Below are 25,531 nucleotides of genomic sequence, written 5' to 3'. Positions count from 1 at the left end.
TGCTCATAAAACATTCACTGACTGATACCCTTTTGAAATATCGAATGAACGTTACGTAACACATTTTTCTCATAATGGGTTATCATTTCCTTTTTTGAACACGACAGTTGTTAGAAATTACATAACTTAACGTTAGTTTCAGTAAGAATAGTTAAATTTAGTATAAAGTTATTTTATATTTAATTTAAAGTTCTATTTAGCGTCTTGTTAATAGAAATTATGAATAAAGTCTATCAACAGTAATAGTTATGGAATAATGTCTTTAGTTTAAGGATCCTTTAAATTCTTAGTTAAAGTGTTAAACTATCGATAGGCCTTTGTCAATGTTGGTGTCATTTGAATCAGTGATTAGTTTACCAATTTAGGAACAATATTGAACAATTATATCGTTCTTCTAGATTTCTGTTGCTTGCCATCTTGTCTTCATATGGTGTTGAGTGTGCTTGTGCTAAATTCGTTACATTTTCTAGATCTTTTTTGCTGGTTTTGAAACTTCTCTGTTAGAGATCTCTGATTGAGAAGCAACTATTTTTTCATTCTGTAGCTTTATAAGAAATGTTTTAACAATTAAGTTCACCAATTGAGTTCTCTCTGGTTTAGTGTAAAAGTTCATCTGCTCCCGTTTAAGCCAAAATTTAGCCTACTAATTGATTTGTAGTTTATGACTGGTTTAGTCTTTAAACATCACCTAATTTATGAAGACGGAACCCACTGTTAAAGTGGAATCCATTTGGAAGCATTATGGAGTTCTTCCAATAGATTTGAACCTGTGACCGAAGCGTTGATGCCAATTTGTGGGAAAATCCCATTTTATGCAATTTTCCCCATTAATTTCTCGAATAAGGATAAAGAGAATTTCTGTAAAAGTTGGTGGCATATATAGGATTTTTTCGTGCATTTACTTCACCGACGTCAACAAAATTCTCTATGGACTGTAAGTAGACTAATGAATTTTTAATAAGTGTAAAATCAGTGCTAACTGTCAAATTTTGTTTCTGTAAAATGAAAAAAAAAAGTACCAAGCGAGAAACAACCAATTTCCAAAATGTTCCACACTAAATTACTGCAGAAAAAAAAAGTTGTCTTATCTGGTTTCGTTATGATTCGTTGAAGATTAAGACACAAAAGTGTAATGGAAATGCTAACAACAAAATGCTCTTGCTTTTCGTTAACATTTTCAATTGTCTTTTTAAATAACTTATTCATAAATTATTTGACTAACGTGAAAGGTCTGAATACACTTACACAGGGCCGGATTTCCCAATAGGCCCGGTAGGCCCAGGCCTATGGGCGCAAGCTCCATGGGGGCGCACGGCCGAGAGAAAAAAATTAAAAAATATCTAGTAATAAAAATAAATAGTCATAACTTAACATATTTTTTGAATTGATTAAAAAATCAGGCTAATAAAGCATTTTGATTTTGAAGTTCATTGGAACAAATAATTGTTGGTAAAGTTAAACTATTTTCCAACATTATGCATCAACTCCGTTACAACATTGATCTCAAAAATGTCATTTTTTATACTAGTACAATTTACTATTTGTACATACAAAATATCTAGTTTTACTTTAAAACAGTTTTTGTGTCACGTTATCAAAATACTTCATGTAAGCTGTGAGATTAAAACTATTTTATAATGTATTACAGAGTTTTTTTTATTATTTATTTGCCCAAATGGCTAAATTGAACAAAACCAAAGTTGTTCACCAATCTTTTGTTAATACATTAACGGTATTTTGTTAAGCCCAGAACCAAGTAAATTCCTCAAAAAACTTGCAATGATAAAATTGCATCGTGGAGTGGTGTTTAAGCAATTAACATATAGGCCTGATATAATTTTTTAATACAGATTTTTAGGAAAGTAACTTTAACCAGACTAGGGGGCGGAAAAAATATTGAGCCTAGGGGCGCCAAAATTCTAAATCCGGCCCTGCACTTACATAAAAAAAACTGAGTGACATATATTAGTTTCAGTTTTCATATTTTATAGATTTTGTAAATTTTGTAGAGTGTGGGAAATTCAAGAGCAAAGTGGGAATTTCTACATCTCGAGGTGGGATTGTATAACGTTTTAGGTTGCCATCTTTGGACTGAAGTCTTTAGACGTAGACTACGGGCGACACCAATATTAATTGATAATTATATTTATTCCTTTTCTATTCATTATTTTTATGAGATAAATTATCATTTTTTTTACACCAATCTAGAGGTTTAAAATCCAGTATCTCCAGTATCTTTTTAACACTGGATTTCCCTGGAATTTAAAATTTCTGCTGTGATTTAATTTTGTTCACTTCAGAAATACTGGTTTGAACCATTCCTGAATTCTACCCAACGCCCTTTCTGATCTCTCGCTGACTTCAATAAGCTCTCCTGTTCTCTCTGACACAATTCACTTTTGCTGAATTGTTATTTATGTAGAGTAAGTATCCTTACAGTCTGAATTACATTCTAAGTACTTAAGTCCATTGGAATAGTGTACCCATTACTTTTAGAAATTCTTTATAGTGTGCATGAGTATTAAAGAGCATTGAGCGCGTCCTTTGTTTTTTATAAGTGAATGACTTTTAAATATGTATACACCGAAACAGATGTTATTTTGTGTAGATCATGTAGAAAAAGAATTCTCCACGTCCTACTTCATAATTTCAATATGAGGAATGCCTGAAGCATGACGTGATGGAATTCACTTCACTGGCTCAGGCGTTGTGTTTTGAATACAGCTCACATATCACCATTTCATGTTACTTCCCCTTCCAAAACGTAATGCCAATATCAAGGACAACTGCATTCAGGAACAGATAAATGTAACACGGTTGGCAAAATGACGTATTTTCACACAGACGTATTGTAGGTAATGCTTTGCGTTTCTTCCCTTTTTCTCCTAGTAGTATCATGATATAAAGAACACCTTGATGCTTATATAGCATCTCCGAAGCCTCGCGTTACTTCCTGTAAAGACAAGGAAAACAGCTGAGAAGATCTATTGCTTTCTTAGTTTTAATTATAATTTTGGTTCTTTTCAACGAACTTAAAAAGTTCGTTACTGAATTCTCTATGTCTGTATGTGTATGTCTGTTATTTGCGAAATTTTCAATTTTGAGCCCTCCATTCGACAGAGCATCCAAAACTATCTGAAAGAAGTGCTGGCATTTTTCGCGTCACTCTTACCGTTCCCAAGATATTGACCAAAAATTTCCGATTTCGGGAGTTTTAAGGAGCAGAGATGATTTGATGTTGATCAATACTAATATTGATTCAGTAATTATTGCGTCATTAGTTATTGATTCAATAATGATTGCGTCATTAGTTATTGATTCAATAATTATTGCGTCATTAGTTATTGACTCTATAATTATTGCGTCATTAGTTATTGATTCAATAATTATTGCGTCATTAGTTATTGATTCAATAATAATATCTATTGAATTTAATCTAATAAATTTAGTATACAGTTTCATATAAATTTCGAAAAAATCACTCTTTTCAAGTTATTTCTGGGTATGCTCTTCGAGCATTCTCAACTGGTTACTTCTGCATTATCTGATCAATTTTCGCCCTGTATTTGATACATCTCTATAGAAAACTAAAGGAATTCTACTAACCTCAATAACATAGTGCTGATACTAAAGCACAAGTTGTCACCATCGACTTTGATCACGACAGTAGCGGATCTAGAAGACAAAAACCGGGAAGCCAGCCAGAACCCAAGCTATGATAGGTGTATCATGAATTAATTATAAACTTTAAAAAAATATATAAATATAAATAATAGCTTAAATTATTTTTGTCACTCAAAGAACTGGGGGCCTAGGCACCCCGGCCCGGACTAGATCCGCCCTGGATCAAGAATTAATAATTTGATTGTGACTTCAGAAGTTCTAAAAGTATTGCATACTTACACTGGAAGGTCCTACAAGTTGTCACTCAAATCTTATTGCCACATAACACATCTCGAGAGCAGGGCGCAAAATTTCAAAATCAGAAGCACTCGCCAATCCAAAAATGATGGTCGCCAGTATCTCTTACGTACAAATTATGAGATACCCCCCCTTCCTTCAACACGGCCTTCGGTTTGACAAAGAGATTACATCAGGGCATAAAATTTCAAAACCTGACAGTTAGATTCCTTATAATCAATTTTGAATTGGACAATTCACACACACACACACACACACACACACACACACACACACACACACACACACACATACACACACACACACATATATATATAGATATATATATATATATAGATAGATAGATAGATAGTAATCTGCAAGTGGTCTAGTTGCGGAAATTTGTCAGCAAAAAGACCACTTTCCATTATCTACTTTTATGAAAGTGGCCTATTTGCTGATTTAGGTGGTCTATTGGCGGAATCTTGGTGGTCTATTTGCTGACTTGAGAAATTTGTGGTCTAAATGCGTAATAAGGCTTGCCAACCTCTGCATTTTCTACAATATGACTATGCTCAGTAGATAGCCTCATTGCTTGGCAATCATGCGATTTAAGGTTTACCGCTAGTCGGCAATACTTGCTTAGGTTATCTGGGTAAATCCCATTTCAGGGGTAGACGTAACATATCATTTCCATCAGAATATATACTTTTTCTCTAAAAATTTCCACCTTACTAGTTCATCACATTTTTTTTTTCTCACGCTAGTGACTACGCCTTCTTCTACTCATTTGACATAGTTCTTATCAGCTTAAGCCGCTAGGCGGTAACAGTTAAATTCTTTTCAGGGGTACACATTTTATAAATGAAACCAAAAAAGTTATATCGCTTTTTCACCCAGCACCTTCTGACACCAATATTTCACCTAAGACGTACCTCGAAGTTCAAAAATGATCCCCAAAAACATCGACGAGCTTGCCAACGTTTCAGATGACTATGGATTCCATCGCGGTGGGCCGTGAAGCAAAGAAGGTATCAAGTGCATTTTGCAGCTCTACTAGGAATTTGAACTGGCGTTCTCTAAGGTGATTGTCCAAGGAATGTAACAGGTAATAATCTTAGGTGCAATGTCCGGGGAGTGTGGCGGATGCAATAGGGTTTCCAATCCAAGCCGTAGAATGGTGTCCCGGATCATCCTAGCCTCGTGGGGCTGAGCGTTGTCCTCTTGTTCCTTTGCGATTCAGAAGTGCTGGCTCTAGAGTTTTGACTTTCCTTGAACGCGGTTCAACTTCTTGTAACAGATCTCGATGCATGATGCCGCGAGCAGTCCATCAAACATAAAGAAGAACGTTCTTCGGTGCAGTGCTGGTTTCGGCTGTTTTGGAACCGCTTCATGGGATGCTAACCAATGATGAAGGTACCGTAAAGCTTCGTACAGGATCCACTTCTCATCACATGTCAACACCCTGTCCAAAAATGGCCCCTTCCTCTGACGAGAAGACAAACAAACACATGTGTCTGCTTGTGTTGCCTTCTTTCTCGGAGTCAATTCATGTGGAACCCATCTCCCCAACTCGTAGTGCTTCCCAAGTTGATGGAGGTGCGACCGAATGGTTTATCCACTTACACTGAATTGTAGTTCCAGTACCTCGTATATCTGGAAACCACTCGCCTGAATTGCTGGTTGACGATCTTCATTTTGTACATGTCTTCTGGCACGTGGTGCGTCTTCGAGTGTTTCGTCACCGTCCTTAAACTTGTTAAACCAATGCTGCACTGTCCGCTTAATCACGACAATCTCACCAAATCTTCCGCCCCGCTGCAGTGGCGTTTGACCCGAGTTTGAACTCGTACATCATACACGCACTTATGACGTTCTGTGGAGGTCCCATGCTCACTTTGTCCTTAAGCAAGTTCACGCTGTAAGTGAACTGCCACAACCAGGTAGTACGTTGGATATACCCACAACAACAACTGACCTTGGCATTATCTCCATCCGCGTTCAACTCACTGTGTGGGAGCCAATTGAACACAGATCTCAACAAAAAGCGACAGAATTTTCTTGGTTATCTTTATAATAAGTTGTCGTGGAAGCCCATCAATACAGTTTTGTTAATATAGTCATCTTTTAATACTCTCAAAGTTATAAGACACTGATATTCTTGGATTAGGATTTCTAAATGACGACAGTTTATGTTAGTGAAACTTGTTTGCGTATTAATACTATGAATTAAAGATGCACTGATTTTTTTTTAAATTGAGATAAGAAATTAACAGTGATGCTTATATAATTAGAAAATTCAAGTGCACTGCAACCCGTCTACAATCACTCTCAAAAAATATACATAATTCAAGTGCATTTCACACCATGATGTTCATTTTAAACATGTGACTATAAGAAATACTGTATTCAGAAATTTTGCTGTATTTTTTTAATGTAACATGTTTATCAATATACATATTTAAGTTATGTAGAATTTATTACTTTTATAGAAAACATAAATTCAGATTTCTAATACAGTACTACTTTAATTCATTTTTCGTTAAATAGGTAAAGAACTCAACTAGAGATGCTCAATGGTAAAGCGCTTATATATGGTGCGTAAGGTCCCCGGTTCGATCCCGGTTTTCATTAAGTTGTTTTTGTGGTGGCAAATCGTGTGTGCATCGAAATATCAAGGGATTCTCCTGTTCTCTCTCGTCTTCATTCCATAATTTCGTTCATTATCATCATCATCGTCTCCCTTAATTTAGATTCATAACGTGAGACGTTAACTAAAGAAAAACATTGTGTTCGTGGGTTCTCCCTTTCCTCCCACATTTTCCCTCTGCACCCCTACGAGTAAGTCTATAATCTCGAACAAAATACACACTATGTTTTATAAAAATAGGAGACCTATGAAATTGCCATGGAAATATTTTATTTACAATCAGGAGTGATTCACTCCCTCATTATTGACATGTCAAAATAGAACAATGTTACGTATGTAATTGTAGAACACTTATCTATTTGAACACCAGGGAAATGAGATAATTTCAATGTCTAGTTCTCGATTGATTTTAAATTCAGGTTGTAGGAATGATTGTGAAGCCTCAAAAAATATGCACCATATTGAGTCAAATTTATTATTATTATTACGAAAGGTATAGTGTAGCTTATCCTGCATAATTGTTTTGAAGGTTTACAACATGGGGTTGCTTTGATCCACCTTTCACCCCTTTAGGGGGAATTTATCCTATACTAGGGGTAAAGCCATCGATTTATTCCTGACTGGTCCCAAGCACTAAAGACTGTAAAGAATCCTAAAAGAAAATAGTAACTAAAGAACTTTTATCAAAATCGATTAACATTTATCTGATATCTTGGATTTTTAAAAAATATTCGGATGGGGTGTAATCAATCTCTTTATACTTCACTGATTTCAGCTCCTTCCAGAGAGGTTCAAAGGAAATATATGCCATATTGCGTCAACATTTTTTTTTTAACGAAAGTTACCCTAGAACATATTTCTTTAAATGAGGTATAAATTAACCTTTCCATTCTTGGCAAATTTTCGTGGCGAACTGGGATATCATTGAAATCCCATAAAAAAAATTACATTGTGTTTTCTCAAAATCGAATAATTATTAAGAATATTAATATAATATATATGCAATTATTAATATATATACATTTATAACTAATGTAATGTACTGAACAAAAAGGAGAACGTCGTAAAATAAGCTACTAAATGTTTTATAAAATGAAGTACGTTACATTGTGTTTTTGCAGGGAAGAATTTGCTATTAATATTATTTTTAACATGAATAGTTTGTTCTATGAACTAGCTTTCGTTCCTGTATACACTGAAACTGATGAAAGGATGTAACTACAGGAAAGTTTACAGTAATTTATTCATGTAATAATCTACTTCTACACTTAAGGTTTATAAGATGTTCGTATTAATATACCGTACTTCTAAAACAACTACATATATTATTATCTCTTTAAATTCTACAATAGATTATTGTACAAAATTGTCCAAATATGAGATATGCATATCAATCGATAAAGCTAGTTGAACCTAAGAAACTGGCATGCGGGAGGATAAAATCTTATGTGTACTTTTCGAGAAACACTGCAAAAATAAATATTTATTGTGCTATAAAAAAAAATGTTATTAGTGACCAAAAATAGCAGATTCAGTAACATTACACCTATTAAAGCGAAATTCATATAAAAATCTTCATAAATTATTTCATTATGACACCAGCAAGAAGTCAGTACACTCTTTGGTTAAAAATACAATAACATATAATTATCATTAACTTTAATTTTAATAGAATATATAAAAAAATCCAGGATTGTAATTGTAATAATTTATCCCCTTTAACTAGGACCACATGAGTCTTTCCGTCTCGGACAAAGCGCTGATAACAACTATATCAAATATATGAATGACGTTTGTGAATTGCCCACCCGCCACTTTCTAATTTTGATTCGGAACCGAAGCCATACATTCAGGCCCGTATTTACGTAAGTGCTATTCTGTGCTCGAGCACAGGGCGGTGGAATTTAGTGAACTGCAAAATTTTGGACTTTTTTACGATTCACAATAAAGTAACATTTAAAACTAGCAACTCGCAGAGTCCCGCGCAAGCGCGAGAAAATATCTTAATGTGTTTAATTCGCTCTAATTACAGTAGTTACTAATAAGCTAGGTTATCTGATTATTTTAAAGAAGTCATTTTCTCCCACACTCACCCCAAGCGGTGAGGATGAACTTGAACATAATGAAAACTGATACCATTAAACTCAGCGACCTCGAAAACTATGAATTCAACACTAATATTTGTCGCTTTCTATTACCTTTAAAATCTCGCTCCCTCCCTAGAGAGTGAAGTAAGACCTTAAAGTTGAATTGGACTAAAACTGTCACTATTCATCTCATTGATCTCAAAAACTATGAATCAACTCTAATATTGGTCGTTTTCGATTATTTTTAAAATGCTCCATGTTATTCTTGTGGGTACTTTGCACCCCTCCATATCTCAGCTCAAGTGTGACCTAAGAACCTGGAACAGTCATTTAGATCGTTTCTCTTAGAGCTTTAAAACATATTAAAATTTCATTTTTCTATCTATTATGGTTCTCGAGTTGAAAAGCGCTACAGACAGACAGGCAGACAAACAGCTTATTGTATCATTAATATGAATGCTATTAAACCATTGTATTTTTCCATATTTAAACGATTGAAATCTAGTTTAATTTCGTGAAAAAAACATTGTATGGCAAGTAAAATTCATTTTCGACATCAGAAAATTTTATCTATTGTGTATCGTTGTATTGTAGTTTATCTACTGTGCAAGGTTGGCAGCCTTACTCCGCATTTAGACCACAAAAACACAATGTTGCAAACTAAGTAGCACGTAATAAAACATTAATTGGGCAAGAAAATTAATCATGTGACGATTGAAAGGAACTGCATTTTCTAATGTCAATTAGGAATTCATGTTCATAAATTGAATGTCACCATTAACTTACACTCGGTTTTAAGTATTTGATTTAAAACACCGGTCAAATGACATTGAAGTTTTCAGATAGGAGATGGTGACACTGAATTCTGCAAATAGACCACAAGCAGCTTTAATTATTATATGTGCATTATTAAGCATTTTAATGAAAATATTGAAGTAAAAATTGTCATGTACAATCTCACCCTAAAGGGAAATATGTTTCAAAACTTATTTTCCTTAAACGTTTACAGAAAATTAGATTATTCCGTTTTTTCGCGAAATCTGGTTCTTTTTTCCGCATATAGACCACTTTTTTCGGTTTATAATAAATATTTTCATATTAAACGCTCAATCAAGATGGAAAACCTATTTTAATGGCTAATAATACCACATTAAACAATTACAGATACTCACAATAGTTAATATCAGAAATTTTAAAAATTCAATTTTTTTCACTTTTCTCTCCGATGACCAAACATCATTCTTGACTAACACATTGACTTTTTTGTCCCAAAAATGCAAACTTTTTTATTTGAAGGTTGATAATATAGTTGATAAAGATTAAATTGTTCCTTTCAGCTCTCTAATGCCTATCAAACATCAATATTCTAAAAATAAAACACTTTTCTTTGTGATTTTCATAGTCGGCAAATAGACCACTTTGGGACATGTTTTTCTCAGTTGATAGCACAAGTTTGATAAGAAACAGTAGTCGGCTTTTACTTTTTTGGTTAATTCTACGCAATTCACTGTACCTACTATAATTTATTATGCCGTAGTACTATTTTTAGACCTATAAATTGCGAGTCCGCAACTAAGCCACTTTCAAGCAGCTATAGATAGATAGATAGATAGATAGATAGATATGTTAAAAAATATCTTACCTTAAAACTATCAGCAAAATCATCCAGTATGTCAGTCTTCAGTGAATTCCTGTATTCAGTCGTAACTCTGTCGAGACTGCTGAAGCCTCTCAAATGAAGCAGAACTCACAGGTAAAACTGCACATAATGTGACAATTGCAAGCAAATTGGGAATCTCGTAATGAAGTTTTCGATTGAAGGTGGGACAGGAGGGGCGAATTACAACCTTGTGAAGACTTCACATTCCGTGTTTTCACTCTCAGTGATAATTATTTTCGTGCGAAACAGAAACTGCTCAACCATGTGAGTTTAAGCAGAAACCATTCCTACTGAAAACTGGTCCCCAGCTCTAAATTTCTAGTCGCCAATGGCTACCTGGCGACCGGAAATTTTGCGCCCTGTCGTAGAGTATCACGAGAAATGAAAATAAGCAAAATTTAAGGTGCTATGGACCAGAAGTATAGGAGCTACGGGGTTTCGAAATTTTAATATCCGAAAAATTATATCATGGAATTATGTACGTTTAAAATAAATATCTTGAAACCCGTTAAAGCAATCAAAACAAAAGATGCACAATATAATGAGAACAAAATGCCCTATCGAAAACCACAGTGTTACCATAGATGAAGCAATGTTCCCAACTCAGCATAAAAGTATTGTGTTTGAAATAGCACCATATACAAATCTGTACAGATTTTAAAATGCACTATTGTCACTAAACATAACAGTGAAGTGTAGTGGTTCAGTGTTGCACACTGTTGGAAGTACGTGTGTTGAAAATGTTGAATGGAGAAGTCTGACATGTGGCGACAGATGGTAATAAATGAATGCATTAGAAAAAAGTGAGGGTTTTGCATTATACTTCTGTAGCCCCGGTGAACAAGCAGACAACTCGCGAAAACAAAATTATACACGCGAGGAAAGAAACACGTGTTTTCTAATTCTGTAAACTGGTTCTCCAGATTATCTTATCAATATTTGGAAGAGTACTTTCATGGTTTGTCTTTCGTGTTAAGTGACATATTCTTTCCTCTCCTACATACCACATATGATTATGTTTGTACATTGTAATATTACCATATTCACATTGGAAATATAATTATTTTATTACTACCTCAGTTTGTTCTTAGTCGGCCCGGATAGCCGTGTGGTCTAGAAGGGTAGACAGCCGATATATTAGGGATCGCGGGTTCCAATCCCGCCTCGGACATGTTTTTGTTGTACTTTTCACCCTACATTTCATTGTTATCTCTCCCTTTCACAGTGGTTCGGATCCAACTTTACACTATAGGTCCCATCCTATATAACTTAGCTTCGTAGCTGACACCGGACGTAAAAATGGAATCACTCAATTTGGTTTTTCAAATGCATCAACATTTCGTGACACTGCTGACATTTTGATATTTTATATTATCGATGTTATGCATTTGAACTAAATTCCAGTATGACACCCAGATTCCTTTATTACCATCTGTTGCCACATATCAGAATTCTCCATTGTACATTTTCAGCACACGTAACTCTAAAGGCCAACATACACTAGCGTATTTTCAGCGCGCATTTTCGGTCCGTAAAATGATGTCGTAAATTTGGGTCCGTAAGTTGGCCCATACACCTAGCGTAAAAATAGGCGCGTAAAAGAAAAAGAAAAAGAAGCGGTCAGCTTTCGCTCTTCCTTTTGCCTGTTGTTTCAGCACGCGGTCGTTTTCCAGTTTGCTCAAGTTGTTTGAACAGGACAGATCTATGTTTTAAATGCTGGTGCTATAAACATTATGCTATTAGGAAACGAATAAAAAGAAAGAACAAAACAATAAAAACATTTGGACTAGCAAGTGATATTCAATGTAGGAGTACTTTTTATTTCTTTTCATAGTATCAGAATGTGAAAATTCCCATAGAATGTTTTAACAAAGTTAAATCAGACAGATTAAAACAAAAAAAAAAAGAAAAGAAAAGAAAGAAAAGAAAGAAAGAACGAAAGAAAAACAAAAGCTAAATCCATGATTTTGCGAAAGCAGTAATTCAATTTAATAAATTTTCTCACTAAATTTGTTAGATTTCTCGAATAAAGAAATAAAGAAATCTACCCTCTGTAGCGTAACATATCTCATGGAACCAGGGCCTACAATCCAGCTTGTGCCACTCATGCCTTTAGGGCAGGGTGCGAATCCCGGGGCGGAATTTCCTTCTATTTTGTTTTAATCCCTTCCAAAAGCAGCAAATTGAAACAATGGTCCTTCACAAAGCAATCAACTATCTCCTGTTAGGAACTATTTTATCCCCCTTCAAATATACACAACCTAATTCGCGCACTGCTATTGGGTAATATATGCTCAGCACATCTGCTGCTCTTAAGGGTCAACAAAAAGAAGGAAAGTCAACCGTCTCCAAGTACAAACAAACCAAGTTTTAATTTCGAAGTATGACTTGACAAGCTATTTAAAAGTTACAAAGAATATCTAGAATAATTAAAATTTTATATTTAGAAAACGAATTAACACTTAATCTGGAATATAACATAACCAAATGAAAACAATAGCAATTGTATTGTTGTACTTTACTAATATGAAATGCGGCAACTAATTCACTCTCCTGCTTTCTTTCACAATCTTTGAAGCATAGCATTTGTTCTAACAGTGACGATATTAATGCACCATGCTACATTACATTGGATAGTACACTTGCTCATAATAAGAAGTTTTTGGAAGTTAAAATATCTTTTTAAGATAAAAAATACTTTACCTTAAATACAACTAATTTTTAAATTTATAAGTGCTTGTGTTATCCCTTATCCATTTAAAACTGTAGAATAGATTGCTTTATATTTAGAATAGTTCTCATCAGAGTCGTAGCTAAGTTGGGGGGCCAGCGGAGCGGTTGCCCCGGGCGCTGATAGCAAGAGGGTGCCGAAGAAGCAAGAAGAAAGGAAAGTATTGGAAATGAAAATAGATTTGTTAAAAATTTTCTTGCTCGCTACGCCCGCAATCCAAACGTTTCAATAAGTCAGAACAAGTTTTCACTTATTACTTAAAAAAAAAAAAAAAACTATTATATATGATTTCTTAATGACGATGTGACATACATACTGCCAAGTAATGACTTACAGTGTACACAAGAACGTTTTCAAAATCAGAAACGGTCACAGTCTTAAATAAGTACGTATTCGGCATTTTGATGATGATGAGTTTGGTTAGTTAATCACGTTTTTCTAACCAATCCTTTTAATCATGACGGTGAGAATAAAGGTATGAAAAATGAAAGGAGTGAAGAGACACGCAAGTTGTTGTTTGCGCGGGAATATTAAAAATGAAGGTAAACAAGAGGAATAATAACGTTCTTGAATTTGAAACAGTTGTAGAATAGGGGCTTAATGGGTCAGAACTTTACTCCACGAATTTCGTCTTTTTCAAAGACTGATCGCTACCAGTGTTTTTTTTTTTTTTATTTCATTGACATATGAAATGCTTCCAATTTAAAGAAATTTATTGGGATCATTTCTCCATTAACTACTTGTATCGCCAGGATTCTTTTTTGTGCTTACGTATCTAGTTGTCTGATATTTTTTTATTTATCTACATACATACAAAATACACACACACATTATATATATATATATATATATATATATATATATATATATATATATATATATATATATATATATATATGTGTGTGTGTGTGTGTGTGTGTGTGTATTTTAATATTTTTATTAATAAAAGTAACCTTAAATTCAGAATTTTCAGTCTTTAAGAAATTAAGTAAGTACTATAATTTTATACATACACTATGTGATCAAAAGTATCCGCACACCCGGCTGAAAATGACTTAGAAGTTCGTGGCGTCCTCCATCGGTACTGCTGGAATTCAATATGGTGTTGGCCCACCCTTAGCCTTGATAACAGCTTCCACCCTTGCAGGCATACTTTCAATCAGGTGCTGGAAGGTTTCTTGGGGAATGGCGGCAGCCCATTCTTCACGTAGTGCTGAACTGAGGAGAGGTATCGATGTAGGTTGGTGAGACCTGGCACAGTCGGCGTTCCAAAACATCCCAAAGGTGTTCTATAGGATTCAAGTCAGGACTCTGTGCAGGCCAGTCCATCACAGGGATGTTGTGGTTGTGTTACCACTCCGCCACAGGCCATGCAGTATGAACAGGTGCTCGATCGTGTTGAAAGATGCAATCGCCATCCCCGGACTGCTCTTCAACAGTGGGAAGCAAGAAGGTGCTTGAAACATCAATGTAGGTTTGCGCTGTGAGAGTGCCACGCAAAACAAGGGGTGCAAGCCCCCTCCAAGAAAAACACGACCACACCATAACACCATCACCTCCGAATTTTACTGTTGGCACTTCACGTGCTGACAGATGACGTTTACCGGGCATTCGCCATACCCACACCCTGCCATCGGATGGCCACATTGTGTACCGTGATTCGTCGCTCCACACAACGTTTTTCCACTGTTCAATCGTCCAATGTTTACGCTCCTTACACCAAGCGAGGTATTTACCTGCGTGATGTGCGGCTTATGAGCAGCCACTCGACCATGAAATCCAAGTTTTCTCACCTCACGCCTAACTGTCATAGTACTTAAAGTGGATTCTGATGCAGTTTGGAATTCCTGTGTGATGGTCTGGATAGATGTGTGTCTATTACACTTTACGACTCTCTTCAACAGTCGACAGTCTCTGTCAGTCAACAGACGAGGTCGACCTGTACGCTTTTGTGCTGTACGTGTCCCTTCACGTTTCTACTTCACTATCACATCAGACACAGTGGACCTAGGGATGTTTAGGAGTGTGGAAATCTTGCGTACAGACTTCTGACACAAGTGACACCCAATCACCTGACCACGTTCGAAGTCCGTGAGTTCCGCGGAGCGCTCCATTCTCCTTTCTCACAACGTCTAATGACTATTGAGGTCGCTGATAATGAGTACCTGGCAGTAGGTGGCAGCACAATGTACCTAATATGAAAAACGTATGTTTTGGGGTGTCCAGATACTTTTGATCACATAGTGTATGTAGTAGCCAAACTACATTTTGGATTTCAAGTACGAACATTAAACATATTCTTTACCTCCATCGATCAATATTAAGAAATTTGCAAAGAAGGTCTCTTCAGAGTTTCCGTTACATTTCACAAAATATTTTTGACCGTAAAACGATCAAAATTAAAATCTTCTTTATGTGGTCACATACAGAATAAAATTACAAAAGTTTACAATTATTACTGGAAATTGATGCTGTTACCCATTTCGAACATTTTTAAATCACGTAGTTTCTAACGTATTAAAATTTCATTTCTTATATATAGTATGAAACGTAAAAAGTTGTAAATTTTTATAACTTTTCTCAAAGTAGATTTGTGTACAGCAAAGGCAGTTTGTAAGTTTAACAAAAAGTCCAAAATAAGCCTCTTGAAAACAGCTTTTATTTGTAAACGAATAGAGAATGATCACTTTCGGTTGTTGCAATAGTCTAGGCAAGCAGCATGATAAAAATTCAACGTAGCATAAGAACAGCTGTTTATCTTATTTGTAAATAAATAAATAAAGGAAGGAAGGAAGCTTGATAAGGTGAGTGTATATATAATTTTTCGAACTTTAATATTCTCCTTCACCGGACGCAAATTCTTATTCTGAGAAAAGTCCGTTATCCGGACAGCGGTATATTGTACAATTATACGGAATCATTTTGTTTACTACAGAAACCTGCACGGAGCATACGTTATCCATATGCTACAGACATTCCCCGCTTAGATGTTACATCATGCCGTTGCAGGATGTATGACATCTAACAGTCTTCCACATATCACATACGTATAGGTATGTTACATACGCCAGTTGTATGTTACATGCGTATATCTGTATGTGAGATCCTGACCACCTATGTACAGTTCTTTCGTTCGTACAGAAAGTACGTTTATTCGAAACATAAAATATACTTTTTTCAGTATGTATAAAATGTACTTTTTTCAGTTATACATTTGCTGTACGTTAAGTCCTAAAACTACATTATTTACACATGTAACCTACGTTTTTAAGTACGCCACATACATTTTTTCTGAGTATATAATTTCACAATACGCCCTATGTCCGCCTCTCATGTTAGTGTATAAGATATAAGAAATTTACAGCATTCAATGTAAGGTCTACTGAAAAGCTTTTAACACAGTAAGCAGACACTTTTGATCAATGTAAATCAACTTTTAAATTAAAAAATGATTGATTCAAATGACTGGATCAAACCACATGTTCAAATTAAATATAACAAATTTGGTGTTTTTTAAAAATAATTTAGTTAATTGTAAACAAATTAATTTAAGATGTTGGCCAATGTAATGACTATTAGTGAATATTCTACGTTTGAACGCATCGTTGGATGATTAACAGTTAATGAAAATATAATGAAACTAATTGTAAATCTGAAGTGAAGTGATTCAAATAAAAGCGTATAGATCTAATTAAATACTACTAAAATTATTCCTCAACAAAGTCTTAAAATTCACTTAAATTAGGAGTATTATTAACAAATGTGCTGTCCATCGGCGATTAGGGGCATGAAGGTAATTGCTGCCCCCACTTTTTTGGCTTTACACTATAACCTAATTACATGCCCCCTTACTATTAGTAGTGTTTTGTCCCCCTTTTTAGTGTTCATATCCAATTGCCGTCACTGGTTCTTTCCATTGCAATCGAATAGATCTGTGTTTTTGCGCAACTACAATTGATTACGGAAAGTAAGATAAATTTAATACTTGATTAAAATTATTATAGTTATTTAGTATACTAAATATTAAATTTGTCTTTCAAAAAAAGGTTTGCACGTGTATTTTATATGGGAACATAAGAAACTGCAAATAATAAAATGTGGAGTTGTTACAAATGATTATAGCTGTTTCATGAATTTGGCGTAGCTATGATATTTGGCATATTATCACGAAGCTTTACCACAATATAGACCTTAATTTATTTAATTTCGAACTTAGTCAAATTCGGTCCAAACATTAGCTATTCACAACACTCTATTCTCCAATTCAACTCAGATTAGGTTATTTTCAAACAAAGTCAAACTATTCTGAACGACTGGTTTGTTTAAATTTCACTACATGTTGGTACAAACATCCAACTACTTATTAAAATTAACTGAGCTACCCAATCTTAGTTCAGATTTCTTTTTCAAATGAAGTTTAAACTGTTAACTCATTAAAGACACTTTGAACCAAATCCATTCGTTCGTTTAATTTATTATTATTATTATTATTATTATTATTATTATTATTATTATTATTATTATTATTATTATTATTATTATTATTATTATTACATTTGTTTCACTACTTATGAACCAATGATTTGAAGCAACCTATGTCGGAAGAGTTTCCATTTATTGATTCAGAAAATAAACAATTTGTTTTATTTTAAATTTTCATTTCTCTCAGTGTAACGAGCCCGTCGTATTGTATGTTTTTAATACTCATAGTTCTTATATTCATTACATAAGGCATATTTCACTGTAAGAAAGCGTAGTTATAATGAATTAAGCTGAAAGTAAAAAGAAAAATGTAAACAAACTTGTATGTTATACGAAACTGAAAACAATTAAATATCAATTAATTTCGAAGCTCTAGTAGTAAAAATAACACTAAAATAATACACTATTAAGTAAGAAGAAAATAGTACACTGTTAAGTCAATTATTATATAAATTCTCCTGACAGGATGGACATGCTACTTATAAAGATAGTAAAACGATTAAGTTGAGTTGATTTTGAGTTTAACGTCCCTTTCACCAGCGAGGCTATATGAGACGAGACCTACTGATTAACGTGGAATCCAAACCACATGAACTCCCACCGGGAAGCAAATCCGGCTCTCCCACGCCAAAGACACGTATGCTAACCGTTTAGTCACAGAGGAGCTCAGTAAAATGATTGAGTTGTTCGTGAAAGAAATTATTTAAGTGTCAGATAACAAATAATAAAATATTTTGTTATTTAATATTTTGTGATAATAGACCTTAAGTTAACGTTTATCTGGGAAGAATTGATAGTAAGCACACCACAAAGGTTGAGAAATGCTTTAATGGCATACTACGAGTTAACATGAACTATTATGAGTGTAATCCTATTTGCTTCAAATGGGTGTCATTTCAATTTTGGCGTTAGGTATGTTCTGTCTTTTCAAATAAGTGTTGACACAGTCCCCATCATGACGAGATATAATAAAATGTTGAAAAATATTCAACATAGCTGTACCCTGGATTGAACTTGAACTTTTAGACTGAAAAGCAAGCACACTAAAGCGAGCAGTACAATGATTGTGCTATTTAGACTTAGTATGTGAGCATTAATGGTGAAATAGGATTATTAGGTCTATTAAATTTAAATATATGTAGGCCTACAATCTGAGGTTTGAAATAATTCACAAAGAAAGAAACATTAGGCCACGTATTGCGGTTTCTCACATTTTCTTTTTCATGAGTAATGTTAAGATCACGGTAAAAAAAAATAGTGACTTTCTGAACCTATTTTGTTACAAGTTCTTGTAAAATTGAGAAGGTACTTAAAATAACAAGCAGCAGGTGGTCGAAATAACATAAAAATTTCACCGAATTTCGATAGTCAAACGCAATTTTTTGCTGTTTTATCAGGCAGATATCGAGATAATAACTTGTTGAAGGTCAGGATTATTACTTTTTATTCTTAAATATATCTAGTAGGTACCTGTAGCCTCTATGCTGGTAGTGATTTCTTTCAAAAATATTGTACGGGTAGCGTGGGACAAAACAAAATATCAGAAAGCTGAATTTGAACATTATTTGGTGAAGGAGTGTTCTTCATAAGAGTGAAATGTAATTTATCTTTGCTACTGGGGACATTTTTATTCATATTCAACCGGAGAGAACCAAGTGAACGAGAAAGTATGTCTGGAAGTAACATTTTATGTTGGTTGCCAGGGACGTACGCAGAGGGTGGGTCCTGGGGGTCCGAACCCCCCCGAAATTTCGACTTTTGTGTAAATTTAGCCTAATTTTAGGGACAATTTTAGGAATTTTAATATAAAATACCCTCATATTGAGTTTGGACCGCTCCCGAAATAAACTCCTGCGTACTCTACTGTTGGTTGCCCTAACCTTCTTTCCCTTCTCTTGCTTTCTCTCTCTTTTCTAAATACAGTGAAACCTCTACTAACGGACACCTCTATAAAGCAGACATCTCCCGTAACGGACATATTTTGTAATCCCCAAACACTGTAATAGGAAAAAGCATATTTCCAAACCTCTCTAAAGCGGACACTCTCTAGTACGGACACGGACAGTCTTTCCTGTCTTTTATAGGTATTATTTACCTCCGTATTACGGACACTTTCTCTAGAAACAAGTTGAAAAGTACATTAAAAATACATTGTTTGTAATTCGTACATGTGTCAGCAAGGAAGCACATGAGGGTGTGGCAACATTTTGTCTCCTCAATTGTCTGCTCAGCAACCCAGATTAAAGGTCTCTGTTTAACAACATCCTCATGTCCTTTGCTTGCATTCTACTCTCACTCAAACTGTTTTATACACAAAAGTGATTGACAGTTGCCCGCCGTTTGGGATGACAAGTCATTCTACTGTTCCGCTGGAATCTCTAATCAAGCTGTAAACAAGTTCGGTATTTTTTGCCCGCAGGTACGCATATTGTCTCAAAAGTCATTACTGGACTGCAATTAACTCACAAATTAAAGCAACACACCGAAAACGTAGTAAGTAGCGATAAGTGTAAAGTGCAGAAAACTATAACATCTTATTTCCATGTTGCGCCTCGAACATAGAGTACTGGATGGCGCAAGATAATGCAGGTATAGTAACATTTTGATAATATTCGTGAATACATGATTCATGCAAAAATATTTTTTCTAATTGCATAATCCTTTGTACTAATTTAGGTAAGAAAATATTGAAACCTCTCTAAGGCGGACACCTCTCTATAGCGGACAGTTTTTGATTCCCCACGGCTGTCCGCTTTAGAGAGGTTTCACTGTAGCATGACATTTTTAGTTTGGCGGGAATTGGTCACATGCTATTAAAAGTCATGTTATACTTCTTTTATTAATATCAGAATATGAGCAACTCTAAAGGTGTGACTTCGTTTTTATAACCATCTTGACCTCTCTGTGTATGGGGGGGGGGCTAATTGTCAAATATTAAATTTAATGTTAAATTCGTAGTCGAAAGACATCATGTTCGATTGGATTGGGTTTGAATTTAGCGACCTCTCAGACAGCGAGGCTATATGAGAAGTGAGATCCAAACTGCGTGAACTTCTGCCGAGAATCGAACAGGATGTCCTGCACCGGAGAAGCTTACGCTGATCATATAGCCACCATATGAATTTTAATTAGGAAATAATATCTCGTTTTGTGCAATAGAAAATATTAATTTAGCCGAAATCATGTATTGTATAGAAAGACTGAAACTAGATTGGAATGAAGATTTCTGGTGAGTCTACCAGCAAACCTCAGCAACGATTCGCGAGGACAACTCAAGAACAGGTCTTCTCTTCTGGAAACAATAAGACCAGATCAGGGAGAAGGCCGTGGGAAGGGCAAGAGACCACCTGCTGCTCGAAAACCCTTTCATCTGAGCCGTTTTTACGCGCCGTATTTACGCTCGAAGTTAAAAGCAGCCAGACTTTTCAAGCGTATAAAAATTCGGTACGTAAACGTACGCCAGGTCCCATACACTAACGTATTGACAGCTGCTAACAAGACTAGCGCATGAAATTTTATGGCTACGGCTGAAAAATACGTCAGTGTATGGCTGGTATAACAGTGTGCAACACTCTGCTACTACACTTCACTGTTATGTTTAGTGATAATAGTGCATTTTAAATTTGTACGCACTTGTGTATGGTGCTATTTCAAACAAAATATTTTTATGCTGATTTGGCAACACTGCTTTACCTATGGCAACACTGTGGTTTTCGATAGGGCATTTTGTTCTCATTATATTGTGCAACTTTTGTTTTGATTACTTTATCGGTTTTCAAGATATTTATTTTAAACGTACATAATTCCATGAAATATATTTTTTTTTATATTCAAATTTTGAAGCTCCGTAGCTCCTATCCTTCTGGTCCATAGCCCCTTAAAGTTTGCTCATGTTCATCTCTCATGATGCTCTATGAGATATGCTATATGGCAATCAGATTTGAGAGACGACTTTCCCGTGTTAGTCATTAGAAGTTAATTGAAAATCCAGTTTCAAAGTCTGATGTCCTCTTATTTAGTTTTTCACTTCAGTCTTGTTCGAAACGTGCCATGCACTTGATAAGTATTCCCAGTATACTACTGTATCCAATGAAATTATATGGAATAACCGGCAAATTTTTTGCCATTCTGTTCTTGTTAATGCGCAACAATATGCAACACGATTGATACTGATTAGTTGTTCATTTGACCCTTCCAGCCGCTGTACACTACAGGTTGATTACATTTAACGGTCCATCAACCACTATGATATAACTCCCTTCCAAAATTGATGCACAAATACCACTGTTAATAATCAAGCTTCCCTTAGACCATCGCATTCTTTTCAATAATATATATTTTTGTAGAAAATCACTTGCCAAAGAGAGGGCGTAACCCTCTGAGAGGCTGGAGAAGTATATAATTTTTCACGAAACACATGATTTGTATAATTAGTAAATTTTCTTTTCTCCTTTCCGTAAAAAAATAAAAAATAAATAAAAAAATCTAAACTCAATGCCACAATTTGAATGCACTTATCCTTTAGCATCAGGTTGCAAATCGTAGCGCACGTGGCGACATCTATTAGAAATTAACGTGACGCATTGAGATGTTTCCAGTTTATTATGATAGTCCTCATTGTGCCTCTCACTTTTTTACACTCAACGTTACAAATTTCTTAAGCAAGGTTGTATAGCATTCCAGGATAGTATGACACACAGGCTGACATCTTTGCCTTTTATAGTTAGGATTTTAATATCTGAAAATATTTTCTAAACACTCCAATACATATCGTATAGATATGCATAGTCTATCCAATGGACATCCATGGATTGATTTTTTTTAATTTTTAATTTGAGTTTAATGTCCATTTCAGCAGCGAGTCTATATGGGACGTGGACCTACAGCTTAACATGCGATCTGAATCACATGAGCTCCCGCCGGGAATCGAACGCGGGTTTCCCAAACTAAAGGCGCGTATGCTAACCGCTTAGCCACGAGGAAGTTTGGATATCCATGGAATATCGTATGCTTATTGAAGAGTGTACTACATGATAACTTACTATGTATAGTCATACCTTTGATAGTACCTTTTGTTTATTGTAAACAGTGAAGTCATTGTAATAATATTTTCTGTACTCACTCTCAAAATTATTTCTTCTCAGTTAGCCATAACTGTTAACGATAGAAGCCATATTTAAATAAAAATAAGTTTTCCAATGATGATAAGAAAGAAGTCGGACATAGTTCATCACAACGTAAACTTATATTAACATCTTGAGAAAATATTTGATATTGTTTGAAATTTTCTCCTGTTTTGTATTTATTGCAGCTAAATAAACTCAAAAATGATATGGAAGTCGTATACAGCACGGCTACAGTCCCAGAATTCAATTCTGTAGATCTTAGCAATGCTAAGAATCTAAGCCTGGATCCTGGTAAGTGAACACAAAAATATTTCAGAACAAGATTTATTATATATAAATGTTTACGTATATTCACAGTTAGCCAGTGTGGATAACTTTTAATGTACGTAAAATATAGTTCGATCAATATAAATCTTTTATTAAGTATATGTTTATCTAAATTATGGTAGGTGGGTTTACTCGAATAGAAGGGAAAGTTTATTTGAAAGATGAAAGTTGGGCTGAAGAATTTCAATATAATATTACTCTGTACAACTTCAATGATATTACGGAGGCCGCGGTGGCTCAATGGTAGAGCGTTCACCTCTGGTGCTTGGGGTCCCGAGTTCGATCCCAGCCCCCGCCAAGTGAACTTTGTGGTGGACAAACACCTTCTGCGAGGGTTTTCTCGGGATTCTCCCGTTTCCTCGCACTTTATTCATTCCACAATTTCATTCATTACTCATCATCACCGTCTCCTTTAGCCTAACCGGCATAACCGTGGGACATAAAACTGAAAGATTGCAATGATATTACAACAAATAAGTGTCAAATAGGTTTCTTTAACATCGCTATTAAATCACAGTCAAGCATAGCACTGGAAATAGGTGTATATCACAATAATGATGTTGGCTATTGAAATAACGATTATCTAAAAGTAATCAATCATTTTTAAAATCTTATCAACCATCTTTTTTGTTAAAACAATCAATCCAAAGCCATGAATAGTCTTATTATCAACCATATTCTTGATGTTACGCTCGTTCATAATGCACGTAATAACGATATTATGACAGCATATTTGTAAGTGATTCTTCCTAAGTTAAATCATATCTTATAGTGTAGAGAGTTTACATTGGTTCGAGTATGTACGCTATTATTGAGTTTACTTCAAATTAATGTTGCCAGAACAATGAATATATATTTATTAAGAAAGATCTAATAGAATATATCTATATTTATATAAGAAGACCTAAACTTGTTAATAAAAGCTTGAAACAGGGACAGCTCTATAATATAGTCACAAAGTCACATGGCCTCCCAATTAATACGAAGAAATAATAATAATAACAAAACAACAATGGATATTTTTCTGTATCCGAATGACAAGCTACTGAACAAAAGTTTTTGTTATTTTAATGTGGAGTCTACAACTCTGATTGTCCATGAAAGATTTTACAACATAGTGTAAGTCATGATGTTTGATGTTACCATATAATCACGTGTCCTGGCATGGCTCTTTCTAGTGTTCGCCTGCCTCACAGAACAGCTCTTTAAGCGCCGGACTTTACATACAATCTAATCACACTTTTTATGACTAAAAATCATCCGTTTTTCTATCTCCTTGCGGAAGGAGAAAATACGATGAAGCATCTAAGCGCTGCGCTGACGAGCACTAAAATCGAGAAAATTGGGTCTGATTTGTTTTGCATCTCGAGTAAAAGAGTGATTCGTATTGTTCCAACTTGAAGATGACTCTTGAGTTGTTTGCCCGAGAGTCATTTACAAATTATTATGAAGGAAAAATAAAATACTTCCTTAGTGGGGGTGCTGCAATTCCTTATGTAACTTCTTTTGAAAGCATTTTGGGAATGAATGAATGTTCTTCAACTACATTTTAAATTGATGTACGTACCTCTGAAATATAACTGTGATACGAATTATGTGAAGCGATAGAGAAATATGTATAAGTATTGCACTTGTAATTCAAATAAATAATTACAATATAAAATAATAAGTCGTCCTGTCAATCAATCGTTAAGTCATGTAAAGGTAGAGAAGATTCATAGGAGATTCAGTAAATTCGGTCCCCGCTACACCCGCGGATTCCCTTACGCCTTCATCGCGGGATATCAGAGTTTAATTGCCAGTTGGAGCACGTGAGATTCAGATTCAACGTTCAACAGTAGGTCTACATCTTGGTGCTGGAAATGGATGGTAGAATGAATTACTCGTTTTCTTTAGAAATGATCGAAATTGAATGCTTACTTGAATTTCAGCGCTTCATCAAAATATCGTGTCCGTATTTTAGAAGTTAATAAATGATACAAATATATGAAAAACGAAGATAGTTAACTTTTCACCTCATTCAGCTTTTTGTATCCATTTCGAATTTCAGTGTTGATAAATACACGTATATACTCGAATGTTAATGAGTATATAACCAAACGAATTTTACAGTATCGATTTATAAATTCAAGTTGAAGAAGTAGGATGAGCAGTGTTGGCAACATCAATAGTTTTACACTTCTTGAATAGGTTGAATTCTTTGTGCTGAATAAAATATGTAAATTAAGTTAAATAACTCTGTACGGCAAAAGACATGTATGATTATGCACCAGAATATTCATTATTATTGTTGCTGTAATATGCGAACATCACATCAGGATTTAAATAATGTCTTCAAAATGAAGTCATTGGGATCCTAAAGTCGGGGAAGTTGATTTTGCGGAAGGCCGTTTTTTCCGAATTTGCCGATATAACCTCTCTCGTAGAGCTCTGGAGCCGCCACTGACCTGAAACAAGTTTTAAAATGAACATTATTTCTCTTAGCCTCATAATAACTGTCAATGAAGTCAATCTTATTCAAAAACGATTAAGTTAAGCTTCTTCAGAAACCATAAATAATTCTAAAGA

At 34.8% G+C, this 25,531-nt stretch overlaps 1 protein-coding gene across 1 annotated transcript in view; it reads left to right on the top strand.

Moving 5' to 3' along the window:
- The window catches only part of LOC145678567 (angiotensin-converting enzyme-like), a 184,091-nt gene that overhangs the window by 61,005 nt on the left and 97,555 nt on the right, over positions 1–25,531 (top strand). Inside the window, exon 3 of the mRNA XM_081748869.1 lies at positions 22,822–22,927. Within this exon, the coding sequence (XP_081604995.1) occupies positions 22,822–22,927 (106 nt within the window). The remainder of the gene's footprint in view (positions 1–22,821; positions 22,928–25,531) is intronic.

The sequence above is a fragment of the Thermobia domestica genome, chromosome 2 (assembly GCF_964235325.1).
Source record: "Thermobia domestica chromosome 2, izTheDome1.hap1.1, whole genome shotgun sequence".
NCBI classification, from domain to species: Eukaryota; Metazoa; Arthropoda; class Insecta; order Zygentoma; family Lepismatidae; genus Thermobia; species Thermobia domestica.
The sequence above is the reverse complement of the archived record's forward strand: the minus strand, read 5'-3'. Positions and strand labels throughout refer to the sequence as shown.